This window comes from Chiloscyllium plagiosum, chromosome 22, assembly GCF_004010195.1.
Source record: "Chiloscyllium plagiosum isolate BGI_BamShark_2017 chromosome 22, ASM401019v2, whole genome shotgun sequence".
Taxonomy (NCBI): Eukaryota; Metazoa; Chordata; class Chondrichthyes; order Orectolobiformes; family Hemiscylliidae; genus Chiloscyllium; species Chiloscyllium plagiosum.
In genome coordinates, this window is record NC_057731.1 from 9,014,318 (window position 1) to 9,033,180 (window position 18,863).

The following is an 18,863-nucleotide window of genomic DNA, read 5'->3' on the forward strand; positions in this document are numbered from 1 at the left end:
CACCAGCTCCTCAGCCATGCATTCATCTGCTCTATCCTCCTATTCCTGTCCTCACTAGCTCGTAGCACCAGGAGTAATCCAGATACTGCTACTCTCAAAGACCTCCTTTTTAAATTCCTGCCTAACTCTCTGTAATCTCCCTTCAGCATCTCAACCTTTTCCCTTCCTGTGTCATTGGTTCTGATGTGGACAATGACCTCTTGCTGGCCCCTCTCCCCCTTGAGAACATTCTGCACCCTCTCTGAGACATCCTTGATCCTGGCACCAGGGAAGCCACTCAGACAACTTTTTGTCCACTACCAATATTCATCCCAAATACACTATATCGATCAGTAAGGTAAATAGCTAAGAACTTTCATAATTTTTGAACAATTTCTCAATCATATTAATAAGAAGATGCCTAATTGGAGAATAGATATGAAGGGTTTACAATCATCTGTGGAAAGTTGGTCTGAATCTTGCTGTTTATTATAGATCACTGTCAATGAACAGACTCTCTCCAGTAATTGATGGCTCAGATTTTGCAAAGTGGCTTGTCAATGACTTTGAAGAAGGTAGTAAGAGTTCTCATGTGTGTGTCACTGTTCTCAATGTTACTTGTTACTTGCATTCTGGCAGCAGCTTTAGTTGATATCTGGCATCTCCCAACACTGCGGGCATCAAGCAGACTCAACAATCAATCATATTGAAGAGTTGTTACTGACTGACAATGAAGAAGTAGTGAGAACTGATTACTGTCTACCTTTTAATCATTTTACAGGCAGCAAAATAAAGCTCGGGGCATAAACATGGGATGAATATCAAATATAGAAAATCATGAGCAAACTTTACGAAACAAAATTCTTACTATTTTAAAAATTTACCATGCTTTTAGTTTTTAGTGGAATAAAACACTCTTTAAATTCACTCTTGGCTTGTGGGCATCACTCGATGGCCAGCTTTTATTGCCCAACCCCAGTTGTGCTGAGCTCCCTTCTTGCATGCCACATGGTGTTGGAAGACCCTTAGGGAAAAATATTCCAGGATTTTGACTCCATGACAGCGAAGGAACAGCAATATATTTCTGAGTCAGGATCGTGATTGACTTGGAGGGAAACCTGCAAGTGGTGACGTTCCCTTGGATCTGCTGCCCTTGTCCTTCTAGCTGGGTTTCTACAAACATAGAATTCAGTTTTCAGGGTTAGAGATGTTGTTCAGAAGTAATTAAGGGATGAAATTTACAGTAAATTAGCTCGTGGTGTAAATGGAAATTGAAATAGCTATATTGATGGGTCCTTTCCTGTCTCATTGTCCCTCAGCCATTTCATACTTATCATTACTTGCCAAGACTTCCACCCCTTTGCAGATGTGTATGCCCAAGAGCTGTTGGCCAGTTACATGGTCCCAACAGTTTTTATGCCCACAGTGTAAGGCTGGGAACTCTAGCTGAGATTGTACTAAGGCAAGGGAGTAAGGGAGTGCTGGGTCAGAAAGGAAGTGGGTGTGGAGCGGGAAGAGACGGAGAAATGCCGGGTTTCTTCAAGCATGAGAGAGTCCTCTGCTGGAAATAGGAGTCCCAAATAGGCATCCACTCTCTTCTCTTCTCGTCAAATGCCCAAGCACAGATAGCTGCAGGGCTTCCCACCCATTGCCAGCATCAGCTCACCACCCATGAATTAGCTGTGGAATGAGAGAATGAGTCTTAAATGACTATAAATTGAACACGTAAGAGCATCAATTGGCACAAGGACAAGCAAGCAGCCCTAGGGGGTTTATAAAATTTCAGGGGGTCAGGATGTGTTGGTGGACACCAGGAAATACATTCTCTGCTCCCTCCAACCCACCCTAACCTGTATTTAACATGGGTTAATCTTCTTGTGGGGGTTGTTGGAATGAGATCAGTGTGCCTAATGTGAGCTTGCTTTGTCAAATCCAGGAATTTCAAAGATTTGCATCAGCAGGACCTTTAATAACATATCCTGTGAAAGAGATGGGAATCACTGACAGGAATTTGTCAATTGCTGCATTCAAGTGCAGGTAAAGGCATACCAGGGGTTGCTGACAGTTCCACAGGCAATAATGGTATAGACTGACAGTTTCACTTTCATCATAAGCAAAACCATTGGGTCACATATCAAGCAGAATGCAGTCTAGAAATGCTAAGCATTTTGTCTCCTATGTATGCAAATGTTACACGTTATGTAGTTGAACACTGTTTTAATTGACTACAGATTATGTCTATGGTTTAAATGGAATTTTTGTTTGAGAAGAAAAGAAAGTAAACAGTAAAACATATTGATCACAATGTACAGTGACAAATGAAATTCCAGAATTGTAGACCATACAATAAAGGACACAGAGGCAATTTTGAAAGTGCAAATAAAACTTGTTCTTTATTCTTGAAAGGTCCAATTAAAGAGTGAGGAATCCAAAACTTTTGCAATGAAGATCCTGAAGAAACGCCATATAGTAGACACACGGCAACAGGAACATATACGATCAGAGAAACAGATAATGCAGGAGGCTCATTCTGATTTCATTGTGAGGTAAGTTTCCATCAGATCATGTCATTGAATATATAAGGCCCTCAGCCAGCAAGTCAACTCGGTAACTATTGGTCCCGTATTGGGTCACCCTGACATCTCATGCCTCTGATATAACATCTGCTTCTAAAACATTCCAGATTATATCCTCTCTCATACAATTCTATTTTCTCTCTCACTCACAACTTGCCCTAATTCTTTTCTGAATAATGCAGCATATTTTAATTCTGTCCCAATTCATTACTCATTAAGTATTTGCAGTGTAGAACTTGCCATTATGTGGGATAGTCAAAACAAATGGAATCGATGTATTTAACGGGAAGCTAGTTAAGTATATAATGGAGAAAGGAACAGAAGGATATATTAATAGAATTAGTTGGAATGGGTGGAAGATGAGCTTAGGGCATTAACATAGGATGAATGTCAAAAGCAGAAAGTCATGATCAAACTTTACAAAACAAAATTCTTGTAATTTTAAAACTCTACCGTTTTTTTGGTTTTTAGTGAAATGAAATACTTTTTAATTTCACAGTGATAACATAGACCTCAGGCTGAACTGACAGAATTTACAACTCAAAAACAACATAAAATTATGATGATCTGATAAAAAAAACTTCATTTACTCATTTAATTCCATAGTTTGCTGCAATTGGCTTGGGGATCTGGCTATTTCACTCACTATAAGTAAAACTGGAAACAAGATCTTAACCATTAACCAACATTTAGCTGAGAACTATCAGCACAAAGTTAGGTCCTGGTTTGAATGGTTGGCCTCTCAAAAACTGTTCAAACATGCAATCAATCCCAAAAAAACTGGGAGGAACAAAATGATTAATTTCTTTATTTGATTCTTTAGATTGTGTAAATAAAACTGATTTTCCTCAAGAGGATTTTGAAGAAATCTATGGAGCAATGGCATCTTCACACTGAAAGCTGCAGTGAACTATCCAAAGGAGGGAGCTACTCACTGCAAGATGTCTTGCCTCTGTCCTGCTCTTTTAGCCATTGCATTTATATGGCTGGTCCAGTCTAGTTGAGCTTCTGATTAATGGTAACCTCCAGGATGTTGATAGTGAGGTATTCAGTGATGGTAACACCATTGAATGTCAAGGGGCAATGGTTAGGTCGTCTCTTATTAGAGATGGTCACTGCCTGGCGTTTGCGTGGCATGAATGCTGTTTGCTTGGACAATATACCTGTCAGATATTGTCCAGGTCTTGCTGCATTTGGACACTGATTCAGTATCTGAGGAGTCACAAATGGTGCTGAACATTGCGCAAACATAAGCAAACAGTGTTGGAGGAAGATTATTGATGAAGCACATGAAGATGGCTGGGTCTAGGACACTACCCTGAGGAACTCCTGCAGAGATATCCTGAAGATTAAATGACTGCCCTCCAATAATTGCAACTATCTTCCTTTGTGCCAAGTATGACTCCAATCAGTACAGAGTTTGCCGCCTGATACCCATTGATTCCAGTTTTGCCAGGGCTACTTGATGCCATACTCGGTTGAATGCAGCCTTGATGTCAAGGGCTGTGACTCTCACCTCACCTCCGGAATTCAGCTCTTTTGTCCATGTTTGAACCAAGGGTGGAATGAGGTCAGGAGCGAGTGGCCCTGGTGGAACCTAAATTGAGTTATTGGTGAGTAAGTGCTGCTTATATAGCCCTGTTGATGATACCTTCCATCAGTTTACTGATAATTGAGAATGGACAGATAGGGTGGTAATTGGCCAGGTTAGATTTATCCTGCTTTTTATGTACAGGACATACCTAGGAAATTTTCTACATTGTTGGGTAGATGCCACTGTTGTAACTCAACTGGAACAACTTGGCTAGATTTGCAGCGGGTACTGGAAAACACATATTCAATACTATTGCCAGTGTCAGAAGCTAATGGATCTAGCCATTTCTTGATATCTCGTGGAATGAATCAAATTGGCTGAAATGTGTTATCTGTGATGCTGGGACCTCTGGAGAAAGCTGAGATGGATCATCTACTTGGCACTTTCTGGCTGAACATTGCTGTGAATGGCATCTGGGAAGAAATGTGCTGGAGCAGGAGTGTTCAGAACTCCCTGGAGTTGGCGTCATTCCAAGGAAGTTGCAGATTGTATTTGGTGTTGGTCATCTGTGGAAGCAGTCTCATGTTGGTGGTCAGTGAGAGAGTGAATGGACATTGGAGGGTCATTGAGTGGAGTTGAAGTCCCTGCAAGATAATTAAAGCTTTAAAGATGATATGGATTTGCAGGTTGTAAAAGCGAAAAATAGAAGTACTCGGGGCTCAATAATCAGCTTCACTGTCATCCTGAATGGGTACCATGAGGCACAGCTACAGTATAGAAAATGAAAGACCACAAAAGTAATTTAAAATGAGATTCCAGACCCAGGAATATCATAAAGCCAGAATGAATGTGAGCAAGGAACATTTTAAAAGTCTAAGCAGATAAGGTCTTACAGAAGCAGAAAGTTAGGAGACTATTGAGGCTGCAGCAAAAGCAAGAGATTGATTATCAAAACTGTTTTAAGGACAGGAAACATTTATTCAAACTCCAAACACACAGAATCATCTAGGCAAATATGTTAATGAGATGGGATTTGTTCAGTCGAGCTGTTAAGGAGACAGGAATGGTTTACCAAGGCTGCAATTGGTACATTTCATCCAGGAAAACTGTACAAAAGGTGCAAAACCTCCAATTTATTCACTAAAGTGGGAATCTTTCTTCATCAGGGAAAAATAGGAAACCTCTCCAGGTCAGGGGTACACAGCAGTAACATGGCTATTCTTACAAATTAAAGGCCTTTAAAACAAAGAAAATAATTAATCACATTAGAAAGACATGTTACCAAAATTAATATTGCCAGTGAGATTTAATTTCAGAGATGGGCCAAACAATGTACAATATTGGACACCCTGGAGAAAACAGTTTTCAAGAAGCAGAATAATTTCTAAATTAGATATTAAATCAGAAGCTGAACAAGTGAATATACTCATGTGCTTGATTGAGACTATAGTTGATGATGTGATAATTCAACAAAGTATAAATGAACGAGCTGGTACTTTTTAAGAAGTACTAAAAGCCTTTGACAATTACTTTACCATTAGAACAAATAACACTCTTGAAAGAGAAAATTATAACCAAAAGTTTCAGCATCCAAGAGTACACATTGATAATCTTGTTAATGATCTCTACGGATTCGTGGAAAAATGTGACCATAGGGTTTTAAAGTCAGAATGCATAAGAGACAGAATTGTTACTGGAAATGCTGATGAGTCTCTGTCAGATTCATTACAGACAAAAGAAGATTTGACTCGAGAGAAAGCCATTCAGATGATGTGTGAGCTTAAAATTCAGAAGCAACACAGATTAATCCTGCAAAGAGAAGATCAAGCTTATCAAAGGAGAATATGCAAAATTCAGTATGTTTATAAAGTGTAAAACCCCCTAAAGACCAGATGAAAAGCCAGTTTAAAAAGTAGGACAGATGGGAGATATTAACATTCCTCATAAGTGCTGTAGAGCAAGGAGATCTATCAGACACCAGCAGTGCACAGTTAATAAAAAGGAATGGTTTATTGGCAACATAATAGGTCACCTTCAGAATATATTAATTATTAATTTTAATTTTCTAATAGAGGTTCATAAGGTAGAACATACTACAATCAAAGAAAATTGTAAAGTTTTCAGAGGTGAAATAGGCGATCGAGTCTCAACCTTCTATCAAGCTGATATTTATGTCGATGTGCACCTCACTAATTTCAAGCTTAATTCAGTGCTGAGATATCAGGTACTGAACCATTATTGAAAACACACCGTCTATAGCTGATGACAGAGCATCTACAGGGTCAGGAATTTTTACCATGTAAGATTAAAGGTTTGGTATGAGCAAATGTGTAACATAAGGGGTGTCAGATAATAGAGAATTAATGCATACTTCACAATCAAGAATTTGAACTTTCGACAATAAATGCATATGTTGTGCTCAGTCTTCTTCAAATATCCAATGGTGTCCAATCAGTTAAAGAAACATGTGGTTAAGGAATAGACCATTCTAAGGAACAGCCAATCAAAGGAAACCTTGTAGAAGATCTTATTGAGCTTTCTAGATTCATGATGGAACCCAAAACTAAAGACAGAATCCATTGAGTTTTGCTCATTAGATTAGATTAGATTACATTAGATTACATTACAGTATGGAAGAAACCTTGTAGAAGATCTTATTGAGCTTTCTAGATTCATGATGGAACCCAAAACTAAAGACAGAATCCATTGAGTTTTGCTCATTACATAGGTAATTTATGTCATGCTGTAAGTGTGATGAAAACTTGCAATATTCTGATTTGCAGAAATGATTTCCACTATTATCAATACAGCAAAGAGTTCAAGCTGTGAGAATCAACAAGATTTGTGAGAAACTGCGAGCAACCACGTCGTCAGCAGTGTACTCCACTTGCACTCATTAATAAATCTTCAACGGAGCTAACTCGGAGTTGAACACAGCTTGGTGAACAAATAAGTGTGATGTCAGATGCTGAGCTGATTCTGAAGATGTGATTTCGATCAGAGAATTTTATTTCCATATCTTTCAGTGTTAGAGATCACGCAAGCAAGCAGCTGTGCTTAAATAGTATGACTGAGAAAGTGAGCATGTTGGTTTCACCAATACTACAATCACAGAGAGTGCATGAAAGTCTGAGTTCAATAACAAATTGAAGTAAAGAATCTACACACTTCAACTCAGATATAGATAGAATGTGAATAAAGATCTGTTCACACAGACTGAAAACAAGGAGCATATGACTTCATGGAGACCAACACTAAGGAGGAATACAATTGTTCGAAGTTTCAGACATGGTTGGGAAGAAAATATTTAGTTTTCAGTAATCCAGGCTTTTGTCATGACGAAAGGTCTTTTTCAACAGGGCAGCCATTTTCCGAGAAAGAAGTTCATGAGATTAAACATCCTTTTGACTTTGCAAAGAAGTAATTGCCTGTTTCAACAGACAAAGTATCTTCTGCAAAATAAACCAAAGAGATAAAAGGTCCTCCAATTGAAAGGGAGTTTATGGGACTTTCCGACCTCTCCCTGTCAGGAATAAAACCAAAGGAAACAGTCTTCAACTCAAAGACCCAATAACCACCGTCTCTCTAAGGGTCACACTACTGCTCCAAGTTCTGCATTCTGCAATGGAGGTCTGACATCATTCACAGTATTGGTTCCAGAGATCGTTGCCACACATTAAACTCTGAGGTCTACAAAAGGAAATCAAAATTAATAGGAACACTGCCACCGACCTTCCAAGTTTACTGAGAATGTGATGTTAGAGAAAAGTGAAATTTCCATACCGCCTGAGTTTGTGACATCAAATAGTGATAAAAGTAATTCTTCACATGAATGGATAAATATAAATAATGAAGAGGAGCTTGGGTTGTGTAGGAGTGTAAGGGATGGAAGGGTTATTAGTGAGGATAGCCTTCACCACCATTGAATATGATGATGTCATATGAGTTTGGTGGGAGAACAGCTTAGGATCTCCATGGAGTGAGACCTCCTATCCTCCTCACATCTCTGTAACAATATCTATTAAATCAATATAATTTGTACTATGTGTAATAAGATATTGCTGAAGATATGAGCCCCCTCTTGTTGGTCAACCAAGTGGTCTTCCTCTACCACCATAGACCAAATGGGCCCTGGAGACGCTTATCTGAAAAAAGATGGTGGCAGCTCATCCACTGTGCAATGGTACAGAGAGCTTGATAACTGTTACTGATGAGCAATAGACTAATGTAAGCTGAAATCATACTGAAAATTCTAACCAGATCCCCCTCCCAGCAAAGTGAAAACTGGTGCTGATACCACAAGCTGAGAATTGGATTTAAACTGCCTCACCACAATATAATATATATCACTCAATATGTATGTCGTCTCTCATATTTGTAATTCAAGCAGTTTAAGTGTCATGCCAAGCACAATTCATTGACAAATTCAAACTGCAATAGTTCCAAGATAAATGGCCACTAAAATCGCCCAGAACAACTGGCTCAGTTCTGCTTTGATCTATGATTGATGTGAGTTGGCATATGGTTGCAGACCTGTTGCTGTTGCTGTGTGAGATTCCTCAGTACCAGAAACCAAACAGCATTACAGTTACAATGTTAAGTCATGCAGCAGCACCAGTTTGTGAAAATGGTAACAACTGTACTGCAAGGACTTTGTTGAAACATTCAGGAAGTAACAATATTGTTGATTAATAAAGTTGAAGATTTCTGTATATTTCATGCATTTGTTTAAGAGAAAATTTTACTAATAAAAATTACCAGGAATATTTAGTTACTGAATAATACAGTATATTAAGAGAGCCTGGCTCTCTTAGTATAAAGTTTGTTTCATATAAACTTGTGTGTAACTCACATAAGTCAATTTATCACTCAATACACATCATTCAATCCTCCTATCCAATTGATGATGAAGAAGTATGATCAAGGATAATAAACTGATCCTTTACTTAAGTGGGACCTGGTTATCAGATAATGCATTATTGCATTAGATTAGTTTCCCTACAGGATGAAAACAGGCCCTTCGGCCCAGTAAGTCCACACCCATCCTCAGAAGAGTAACCCACCCAGACCCCTACATTTACCCCTGGCTAAGCTACCTAACACTATGGGCAATTTAGCATGACCACTTCACCGGAATTGAAAATTTCTTGGATTGTGGGAGGAAACCCACACAGACAAGGGGAGAATGTGCAAACTCCACACAGACAGTTACTCAAGGCAGGACTTGAACCCAGTTCCCTGGCACTATGAAGTAGCAGTGCTAACCACTGAGCCACCATGCTACCTTGTGGTTAATTTATATTAATTTGGATATGTTTAGAGGTTAAGTCAGAAGTTGTAATGGATTTGCTCCCCTTTGGCTGTTAGATACTAAGATGCACATTTATCTCCGACTAGAGATGGGAATTGGGTGCAAGATGTTGCACTTTGTTTTTGAAGGAATCCTCCGCTGTGTTCTTGAACTTGCACCATTTATATATGGCCCTTGTTTGTGGATTGGCAGAGCCTGGTGTGTAAGACTCACTCTCATCTCTCTTGATGTCAGCATCCCATAGTGAGGACCATAGGAAATTTTGGTGTGGGATTGTGGAAGCCCTAAACAAAATCCCTCCATGAAGCGATTATTGAGGGGAGGGGAGCCTACAGAGGTTGGGAATATTCTGAAAGATGAATATAAGATGTTTTGTTATTTTCACATGGCACTATTAGATGTCATTAGATTAGATTACTTACAGTGTGGAAACAGGCCCTTCGGCCCAACAAGTCCACACCGAATCTAATCTAATCTAATCTAATCTAATCTAATCTAATCTAATCTAATCTAATCTAATCTAATCTAATCTAATCTAATCTAATCTAATCTAATCTAATCTAATCTAATCTAATCTAATCTAATCTAATCTACCTGAAGATTTTGTTTTTACAGTTGTACCCATTATGAATGCTAAGGTGGATTTAAAACTTGGATATTTATTTCAACTAGCAGATGGTCGGCTGATCCAGGAATTAATGGCAATTTTAAGAGGTTCTAATAACATGCCTTGGATGTAGTTTCTTAGAGTCATAGAGTCAGAGAGATGGATAGCATGGAAAGAGACCCTTCGGTCCAACCTGTCCATGCCGATCAGGTATCCCAATTTAATATAGAACTCCTTGACAGCACCCGACCCATATCCCTCCAAACCCTTCCTATTCAAATACCCATCCAGATGCCTTTTAAATGTTGCAATTGTACCCGCCTCCACCACTTCCTCTGGCAGCTCATTTCTTACACGTACCACCCTCTGCGTGAAAAGGCTGCCCCTTCGATCTCTTATATCTCTTTCCCATCTCACCATAAACCTATGCCCTCTAGTTCTGGACCCCTCCAGCCCAGGAGAAAAACTTTCTATTTATCTTATGCATGCCCCTCATGATTTTATAAACCTCTACAAGGTCACCCCTCAGCCTGCGACGCTCCAGGGAAAACAGCCCCAGCCTATTCAAACTCTCCCTAGAGCTCAAATCCTTCAACGCTGGCAACATCCTTGTAAATCTTTTCTGAACACTTTCAAGTTTCACAACATCCTTCCGATAGGAAGAATTGCACACAATATTCCAACAGTGGCCTAACCAATGTCCTGTACAGCCACAACATGACCTCCCAACTCCTGTACTCAATACTCTGACTAATAAAGGAAAGCATACCAAATGCCTTCTTCACTATCCTATCTACCTGCGACTCCACTTTCCAAGAGTTATGAACCTGCAATCCAAGGTCTCTTTGTTCAGCAACACTCCCTAGGACCTTACCATTAAGTGTAAACGTCCTGCTAAGATTTGCTTTCCCAAAATGCAGCACATTGCATTTATCTAAATTAAACTCGATCTGCCACTTCTCAGCCCATCTGCTCCAGATCCTGTTGTAATCTGAGGTAACCTTCTTTGTTGTCCACTACATCTCCAATTTTGATGTCATCTGCAAACTTACTAACTATACCTCTTATGCTCGCATCCAAATCAATTATATAAATGACAAAACGTCGTGGACCCATCACCGATCCTTGTGGCACTCCACTGGTCACAGGCCTCCAGTCTAAAACCCCTTCACCACCATCCTCTGTCTTCTACCTTTGAGCCAGTTCTGTATGCAAATGGATAGTTCTCCCTATATTCCATGATATCTAACCTTGCTAACCAGTATCCCATGGGGAACCCTTTTGAAGGCCTTACTGAAGTCCATATAGATCATGTCCACCCACTCTGCCCTCATCAATCCTCTTTGTTAATCATTCAAAAACTCAATCAAGTTTGTGAGACATGACTTCCCATGCACAAAGCCATGTTGACTATCCCTAATGAGTCCTTGCCTTTCCAAATACAAATAATCCTGTCTCTCATGATTCCCTCCAACAACATGCCCACCACTGACGTCAGGCTCACCGGTCTATAGTTCCCTGGCTTGTCCTTACCACCTTTCCTAAATTGTGGCACCATTTTAGCCAACCTCCAGTCTTCCAGAACCTCATCTGTGACTATTGATGATACAAATACCTCCGCAAGGGGCCCAGTAATCACTTCCCTAGCTTCCCACAGAATTCTAGGGTACATCTAAATGAGGTCCTGGGGATTTATCCACTTTTATACATTTCAAGACATCCAGCACTTCTTCCTCTGTAATATGGACATTTTTCAAGATGTCACCATCCATTTCCCCATATTGTATATTTTCCATGTCCTTTTCCACAGTAAACACTGAGGCAAAATACTCATTTAATATCTACCCAATCTCCTGTGGCTCCACTCAAAGGCTGCCTTGCTGATCTTTGAGGGCCCCTATTCTCTCCCTAGTTACCCTTTTGTCCTGAATGCATTTGTAAAAACCCTTTGGATTCTCCTTAATTCTATTTGTCAAAACTATCTCATGTCCCCTTTTTCCCCTTCTGATTTCTCTCTGAAGTGTACTCCTACTATCTTTATACACTTCTTGGAATTCACTCGATCTATCCTTTCTATACCTGTCATATGCTTCCTTCTTTTTCTTAACCAAACCCTCAATTTCTCTAGTCATCCAGCATTCCCTACATCTACCAGCCTTTCCTTGCACCCTAACATGAAGATATTGTCTCTGGACTCTCGTTATCTCATTTCTGAAGGCTTCCCATTTTCCAGCCGTCTCTTTACCTGTAAACATCTGCCCCCAATAAGCTTTTGAAAGTTCTCGCCTAATACCGTCAAAATTAGCCTTCCTCCAATTTAGAACTTCAGCTTTTAGATCTGGTCTATCCTTTTCCATCACTATTTTGAAACTAATAGATTTATGGTCGCTGGCCCCAAAGTGCTCCCCCAGTGATACCTCAGTCACCTGCCCTGCCTTATTTCCCAAGAGTAGGTCAAGTTTTGTATCTTCTCTCGTAGGCACATCCACATACTGAATCAGAAATGGAGCTAAAAGCACTTAAAGAATAGACTTTTCTGGAATCCAGAGCAAGGATAGTTTTTTTTTGGATTCACAGCTGTTGTTGGAGGGTTTTATCCCAATGATTTGTAAATAATTATCATTACTATTGCTCTGCAATTATATATTTTGAGGACTCTATATAATGGATGTTAGGTCAGCAGCTATGGAAGATACTTGAAAGGGTGTAAAGGTGATACAGGGAACTGAGAAGCCCTGGTAATGAGGTGTTTGAGGGAGATTTGGATATTGTTTTGGGATTGTTTGGAGAATGAGGTACATGGGGTGCCACATATGACATAAGGTGGCATATGTGACATGAAATGACATGGTGGCATGTGTGTCCTCTAAACAATATCAGGAGTTGAACTTCTCTGGAGAGCTGAGGTGGATTTTCTAACAGCTTTCCTCTTTGCCCAGAATCCTTGTGAACTCACCGTGGCTTGCAAAATGCACTGTGAACTCAACCACTCTGTGAAGAGAAATAAATCCTGCATCAAGTCAGATATAGATGGTGCATGCATTTCAGAATGTGCAAAAGGGGGGAAATTATGTTTCCTGACCCACATGAGAACCTAGTCTGTCATGTTTAGAGATAATTCCTTTTAACATTAACTTGCTACTTCTGGTAGGCAAGTCTGTCCAATAGAGTATTACATGAAACTGTCAAACTGAATGACCTGATCCTTATCAGTACCTGGTGAAAGTCTAAGTGTTATATCTTAACTGAAAATGTGTTGCTGGAAAAGCGCAGCAGGTCAGGCAGCATCCAGGGAACGGGAGAATCAACGTTTCGGGCATAAGCCTTCAGGAATCAAGGAACAGGGAAAATAACCCATCAAACTTCTTTCCAATTTTTCCCCTCTGCTCGTAATGTATTTTATCCCGTCTGTTTGTCTGTCTCTGTGTTCAAATAAAGGGGAATTTATAAGAGGATTAGAGTTTTATTTGGTAGTATTATATGCTTAAAGCTTTATAACTGATTGCATGCAGCTAGAATCTAACTATTTGCAGTAAATAGTCATTCTTGGTAAAGATAGAAACCTGGTCCATTCTTTCCATTAACCTGATTGGAAAATCAAGTAAATCAAAGAACTTTGCACACTATATACAACCTTTAACATTTTATATCTGGGAGTAGTGGGACTCAATTTTATGCATCTGCACCAGTGTGTTATACGAGAAAAATCCTTATAAATCAGATGATTCCCATTTGCGGCTACACGGATGTCCTGGAGTCTCTTGGAATTAAAGAATGATCACTGGAACACAGGTGCCAGTAACTGAGCAGTAAACTCATTAAGACATTAAATAAAATATTATTTAATTCTCTTTGAAAACTTGCATTTATTAGTACCGATTAGTTGATAGTTTCTTGAACACTCCCAATAATAACTACTGCATCGTTCTTGGCCACGCCTTCAGCTACCTGAATTCTGGAGTATTCCCTCTAAACCTCTCTGCCTCTCGACTTCACTCAACTCCTTTAATCGGTTTGACCAAATTTTTGATCACCAGAAATAGAGGTACAGTGGACAGTGAAGAAGGTTACCTCAGAGTACAACAGGATCTTGATCAAATGGGCCAATGATTGGCAGATGAAATTCAATTTAGATAAAGGTGAGGTGCTGCCTTTTGAAAGATCAAATCAGAGCAGGACTTAAACACTTAATGGCAAGGTCCTGGGGAGTGTTGCTGAACAAAGAGATCTTGGAGTGCAGGTTCATAACTCCTTGAAAGTGGAGTTACAGGTAGATAGGTTGGTTAAGAAGATGCTTAATGTGCTTTCTGTTCTTGGTCAGAGCGTTGAGTATAGGGGTTTGGAGATCATGTTGCGGCTGTACAGGACATTGGTTAGGCCACTTTTGAGCGCAATTCTGGTCTCCTTCCTATTGGAAGGATGTTGTAAAACTTGAAAGGGTTCAGAAATGATTTAAAAGTATGTTGCCAGGGTTGGAGGATTTGAGCTATAGGAAGAGGCTGAATAGGATGGGGCTGTTTTCCCTGGAGGGGTGACCTTGTAGAGGTTTATAAAATCATGGGGGGCATGGATAGGATAAATAGACAAAGTCTTTTCCCTGGGTGGGGCTGTCCAGAACTAGAGGGCATAGGCTTAGGGTGAGGGGGAAAAACTTAAAAGGGACCTAAGGGGCAACTTTTTCATGCAGAGGATGGTGCGTGTATGGAATGAGTTACCAGAGGAAGTAGTGGAGGCTGGTGCAATAGTTAAAAGGCATCTGAATGGGTATATGAATAGGAAGGGTTTGGAGAAATATGGGCCAAATGCTGACAAATAAGACGAGATTATAATATCTGCTCGGCATGGGCAAGTTGGACCGAAGGGTCTGTTTCCGTGCTGTACATCTCTATGACTCTTTGACTCCATTTGATGTAATGTCTGATTACAACAATAAGACCTAGGAGGAGGAAAATGTAATTCAGCCCTGCGAGCTTAGTGCGGTGATGGCTTATGTGGCTTAGTGCCACTCTTTGCTTTAAAATGTTCCTGTGAAATGACTGGGAATGTGTCATTATATGTCATATTCTCAAGCCAAAAGGCATCGACTCTCCTTCACTTTCTGGGAGCAATTGAGCAACAACTACACCAATGCCCAGGAACAACACTGATGTTTTCAGTTCACAGTTACTAATAAAGATTACGAAAAACCCAATATACCAGTGACCTTCCTCCCACAGAATCATAGACTAACAACTAGGCCAAAGACGCTGGGGAAACACTCTTTCAGAAAATGGAGCCTTCAAATGAATGCTGTCAAGGCTGTTATTTCCACCCTACATCTGAACAATTCAATGAATAGGTCAGAATTCTGGACTTCCATTCATCTAAGACCCAAAACCAAACTATCCTGGCATCATTCTTGACCATACACTGATCTACCAACAAGACAGCTCCAAAAAATCAGAGCCAAGGTCAGGATGAGAGGGAATAAGATATGGAAATTGGCAGGTACCAGGTTGAGGCAACACTCATATCTGAGTCCCTGACCCCGTTCTACCCAACGGGAGAATGATGCTGCTCACCTCACCTCAGGAGCTCCACACCAACACAGTCGGCATCCACCTTGGAGAAATCATGAGGATTGCTTCTCAGTCATTGTATGGGTTGGGCCAAGGTGGATCTGCTCTGGGAGTTTGATGGGGGACTGTGTAGAGGGAGCTTGTGCCCCTTATCTAAGGGAAAATATACTGACATTGGAAACATTCCAGAGAGGGTTCATTAAGCTGACACCAGGTATGGAGGCATTGTCCTGTGAAGAGAGGTTGAATAGATTGAGCCTGCGTATATTGATGTATAGAAGAGTTAGAGTAGACCTTATTGAAATATACATGACTCCAAGGAGAGGAAAAACATTAACTGTGGATGCTGGAAATCTGAAACAAAAACAGAAATTGCTTGAGTAACTCATCGTATCTGTGGACAGAGAAAGATAGAGCTAATATTTCGAGTCCAGCGACCCTCCTACATATTCTTAAAAGACTAGACAGGGTCAATTTAGAAAGGTTCTTTCCCATTGTTGAAGGGCCTGGGACCAAAAGGCATAATCTCAGAATAATTTAAAATACAAATGAGGAGGAATTTCATTTGTGGTGAATCTAAAATTCCTTACTGCAGAATCTGGGTCATTAAAATATTCAGCGTTCAAATGGAGAGATTGTTCATCAGTAAGTGAACGAATGAGGGAAAGGCAGGAATGTGGAGTTGAGGATTATCAGATCAGTTATAAATGATATAGCAGAATTGATGGGCTGAATGACCTAATTCTGCCCCTACATCATCTAATCTGAACCGCAGTGGGTTTGATTATCTCAAAAGCATCGCTTATTAAAACAGACATCTTTTCCGGCAAACCCTCCATGGGCTCTGTCCTGTTGACCTCTGTGACCTTCTGAATGGAAGCTCACAGACAAGACTCTGCAATGTTCCCCAACACAATGGTTTGAGAGGGCAGCTCAATACCACCTTCTCAGGGGCAGCTGGAGATGGGCACTTAGTGACACAAGCCAACCTTGAATGAATGAAGAAAAGGTTAACAGAGCTTTCTGACATTGAATGCCTATATTCCTGAACCTTCCTCCCTATCCCTCACTTTAGAAGCCTTTGTTGGGCGACTTCACCTTGTGAATGGCATCAGAATTGTCTTTATTGCCAAGTCAGCATTTGGACATAATCAGATGATCTATATATTTTTTTTGCAGTGATTTTATTGAATTAGACATGTTTGTTTCAGTAAAATACTGTTACATTAGAACCTCCCTAATTATGTTCATGCTTAAGGTGCTGTAGTAAGGTTATGAATTCTAAACAGATGGAAATAGTTGTTAGCTGACCAAAGCATGTACTGACCGGCAGTGTGAATAGTACTGAAATAATTAAAGCTTGAATCAACTAGAAATGTCCATTGTACCTTGACATTCTGTTTTAATCATATAGGCTCTACAGGACATTCAAGGACAGCAAATATCTGTACATGCTAATGGAGGCTTGCCTTGGTGGAGAGCTGTGGACAATACTCAGGGACAGGTAAGGAGATTACTTCTCTTTAAGTTCACTTCCTTTGAAAAAGTTTGTTCTTACATTGACAAAATGTGCATTCACCAAAACAAGTTGGTGTTTTCAAAATTGATGGTATGACCAATTTTTCAGTAACAGTGGTCAGCCCTGAGTCAGGACATTGTGAGTTCAAATGAAGGGTGATGTTGTTGCAGTGGAAAAGCCACTGGAAATTTCAGAGTGCCAGTCTGATGCTCTGAAAACATGGATTCAAATGCCAATGTGGGAGTTGGTGCAATTTGACTGACAATGAATGATTCAGAATCTGGGTAAGCTGTTGAAGGGGATTCTGAGGGATCTGATTGACATGCATTTGGAAAGGTAAGGACAGATCAGGGATAGTCAATGTGGCTTTGTGGATGGGAAATCATGTTTCACTAACTTAAGATTGAGTTTTTGAAAAAGTGACCAAGAGGATTGATGAAGGCAGAGCAATGGCTGTTTACTGTATGGACTTCAGCAAGGTGTTGGACAAGGTTTCACACAGTAGACTGGTTAGCAAGGAATGGAATCCGTGGGAAGCTAGCCATTTAGGTACAAAATTCACTTGAAGGTAGGAGACAGAGGGTGGTGGTGGATGGTTGCTTTTCAGACTGGAGGCCTGTGACCAGTCATGTGCTGCAAGGGTTGGTGCAGGGTCCACTGTACTTTGTCATTATATAAGTGGTTTAGATGTAATATAAAAAGTACAGTCAGTATGCTTGCAAATGACACAAAAATAGAAGATTTTTTGTGAAAACAGTGAGGAAGGTTATCTCAAACTACAACAAGACCTTGATCAGATGAGCTGATAGGCTGAGGAGTGGCAGGTGGAGTTTAATTTACATAAATGTGAAGTGTTGCATTTTGATACACTTAATAATAGAGCCCTGGGGGAGTGTTGACAAACAAAGAGACCTAGGAGTGCAGGTGCATAGCTCCTTGAAAGTGGAATCACAGGTAACAGGGTGGTGAAGTAGGAGTTTGGCACGCTAGCCATCATTGGTGTATTGAGTATAGGAACAAAAACAGAATACTGGAAAAGCTCAGCAGTTTGGCAGCATCTGGGGAGAGAAATCAAGAGTTAAGATTTTAGGTCAAGTGACCCTTCCTCAGAATTATTGGGATGTCATGTTTCGGCTGTGCAGAACAATAGTGAGTCCACTTTTAGGATATTGAATTCGATTCTTGTCTCCCTGCTGTTGTTAAATGTGAACAGTTGCAAAACCAATTTACAAAGATGTTGCTGTGGTTGGAGGTTTTGAGTTATAGGGGGAGGCAGAATAGAGTGGGGCTATTTTCCCTGAAGCACCAGAGGCTGGGGGTTAACTTTATCAAAGTTTATAAAATCATAAGGGTGAATAGACAAGGTCTTTTCCCCAGAGTAGGCAATTCCAAATTAGAGGTCACAGGCTTAATGTGAAAGGGGAAAGATTTAACAGGGTCCTAAGGGGCAACGTTTTCACACAGAGGGTGGTGCGTGTATGGAATGAGCTGCCACAGGAAGTGGTGGAGACTGATCCAAGTACACCAATTAAAAGGTATCTATATGTATATGAATAAGAAGGGAATAGATTTGTATGGGCAAATGGGATTAGATCAGTTTAGGCTGTCTGGTTGACGTAGACAAGTTGGACCAAAGGATCTGTTTATGTGCTGTACACGTCTATGACAATGGGGTTGTGACAAAGTTCATGATGTAGGTTTTTTTCTGATCTGTGTGGGCACCCGGCCTCTTAGTCCCCACTACACACACCTTCTTCCCTTCACTCTCACTCCACCCCC

At 40.3% G+C, this 18,863-nt stretch overlaps 1 protein-coding gene across 1 annotated transcript in view; it reads left to right on the plus strand.

Annotated features, from left to right (window-relative positions):
• prkg1b (protein kinase cGMP-dependent 1b) overlaps positions 1–18,863 on the plus strand; it is a 623,979-nt gene that overhangs the window by 575,847 nt on the left and 29,269 nt on the right. The window contains exons 10-11 of the mRNA XM_043712366.1: positions 2,386–2,525; positions 16,980–17,069. Coding sequence (XP_043568301.1) covers positions 2,386–2,525; positions 16,980–17,069 — 230 coding nt within the window. The remainder of the gene's footprint in view (positions 1–2,385; positions 2,526–16,979; positions 17,070–18,863) is intronic.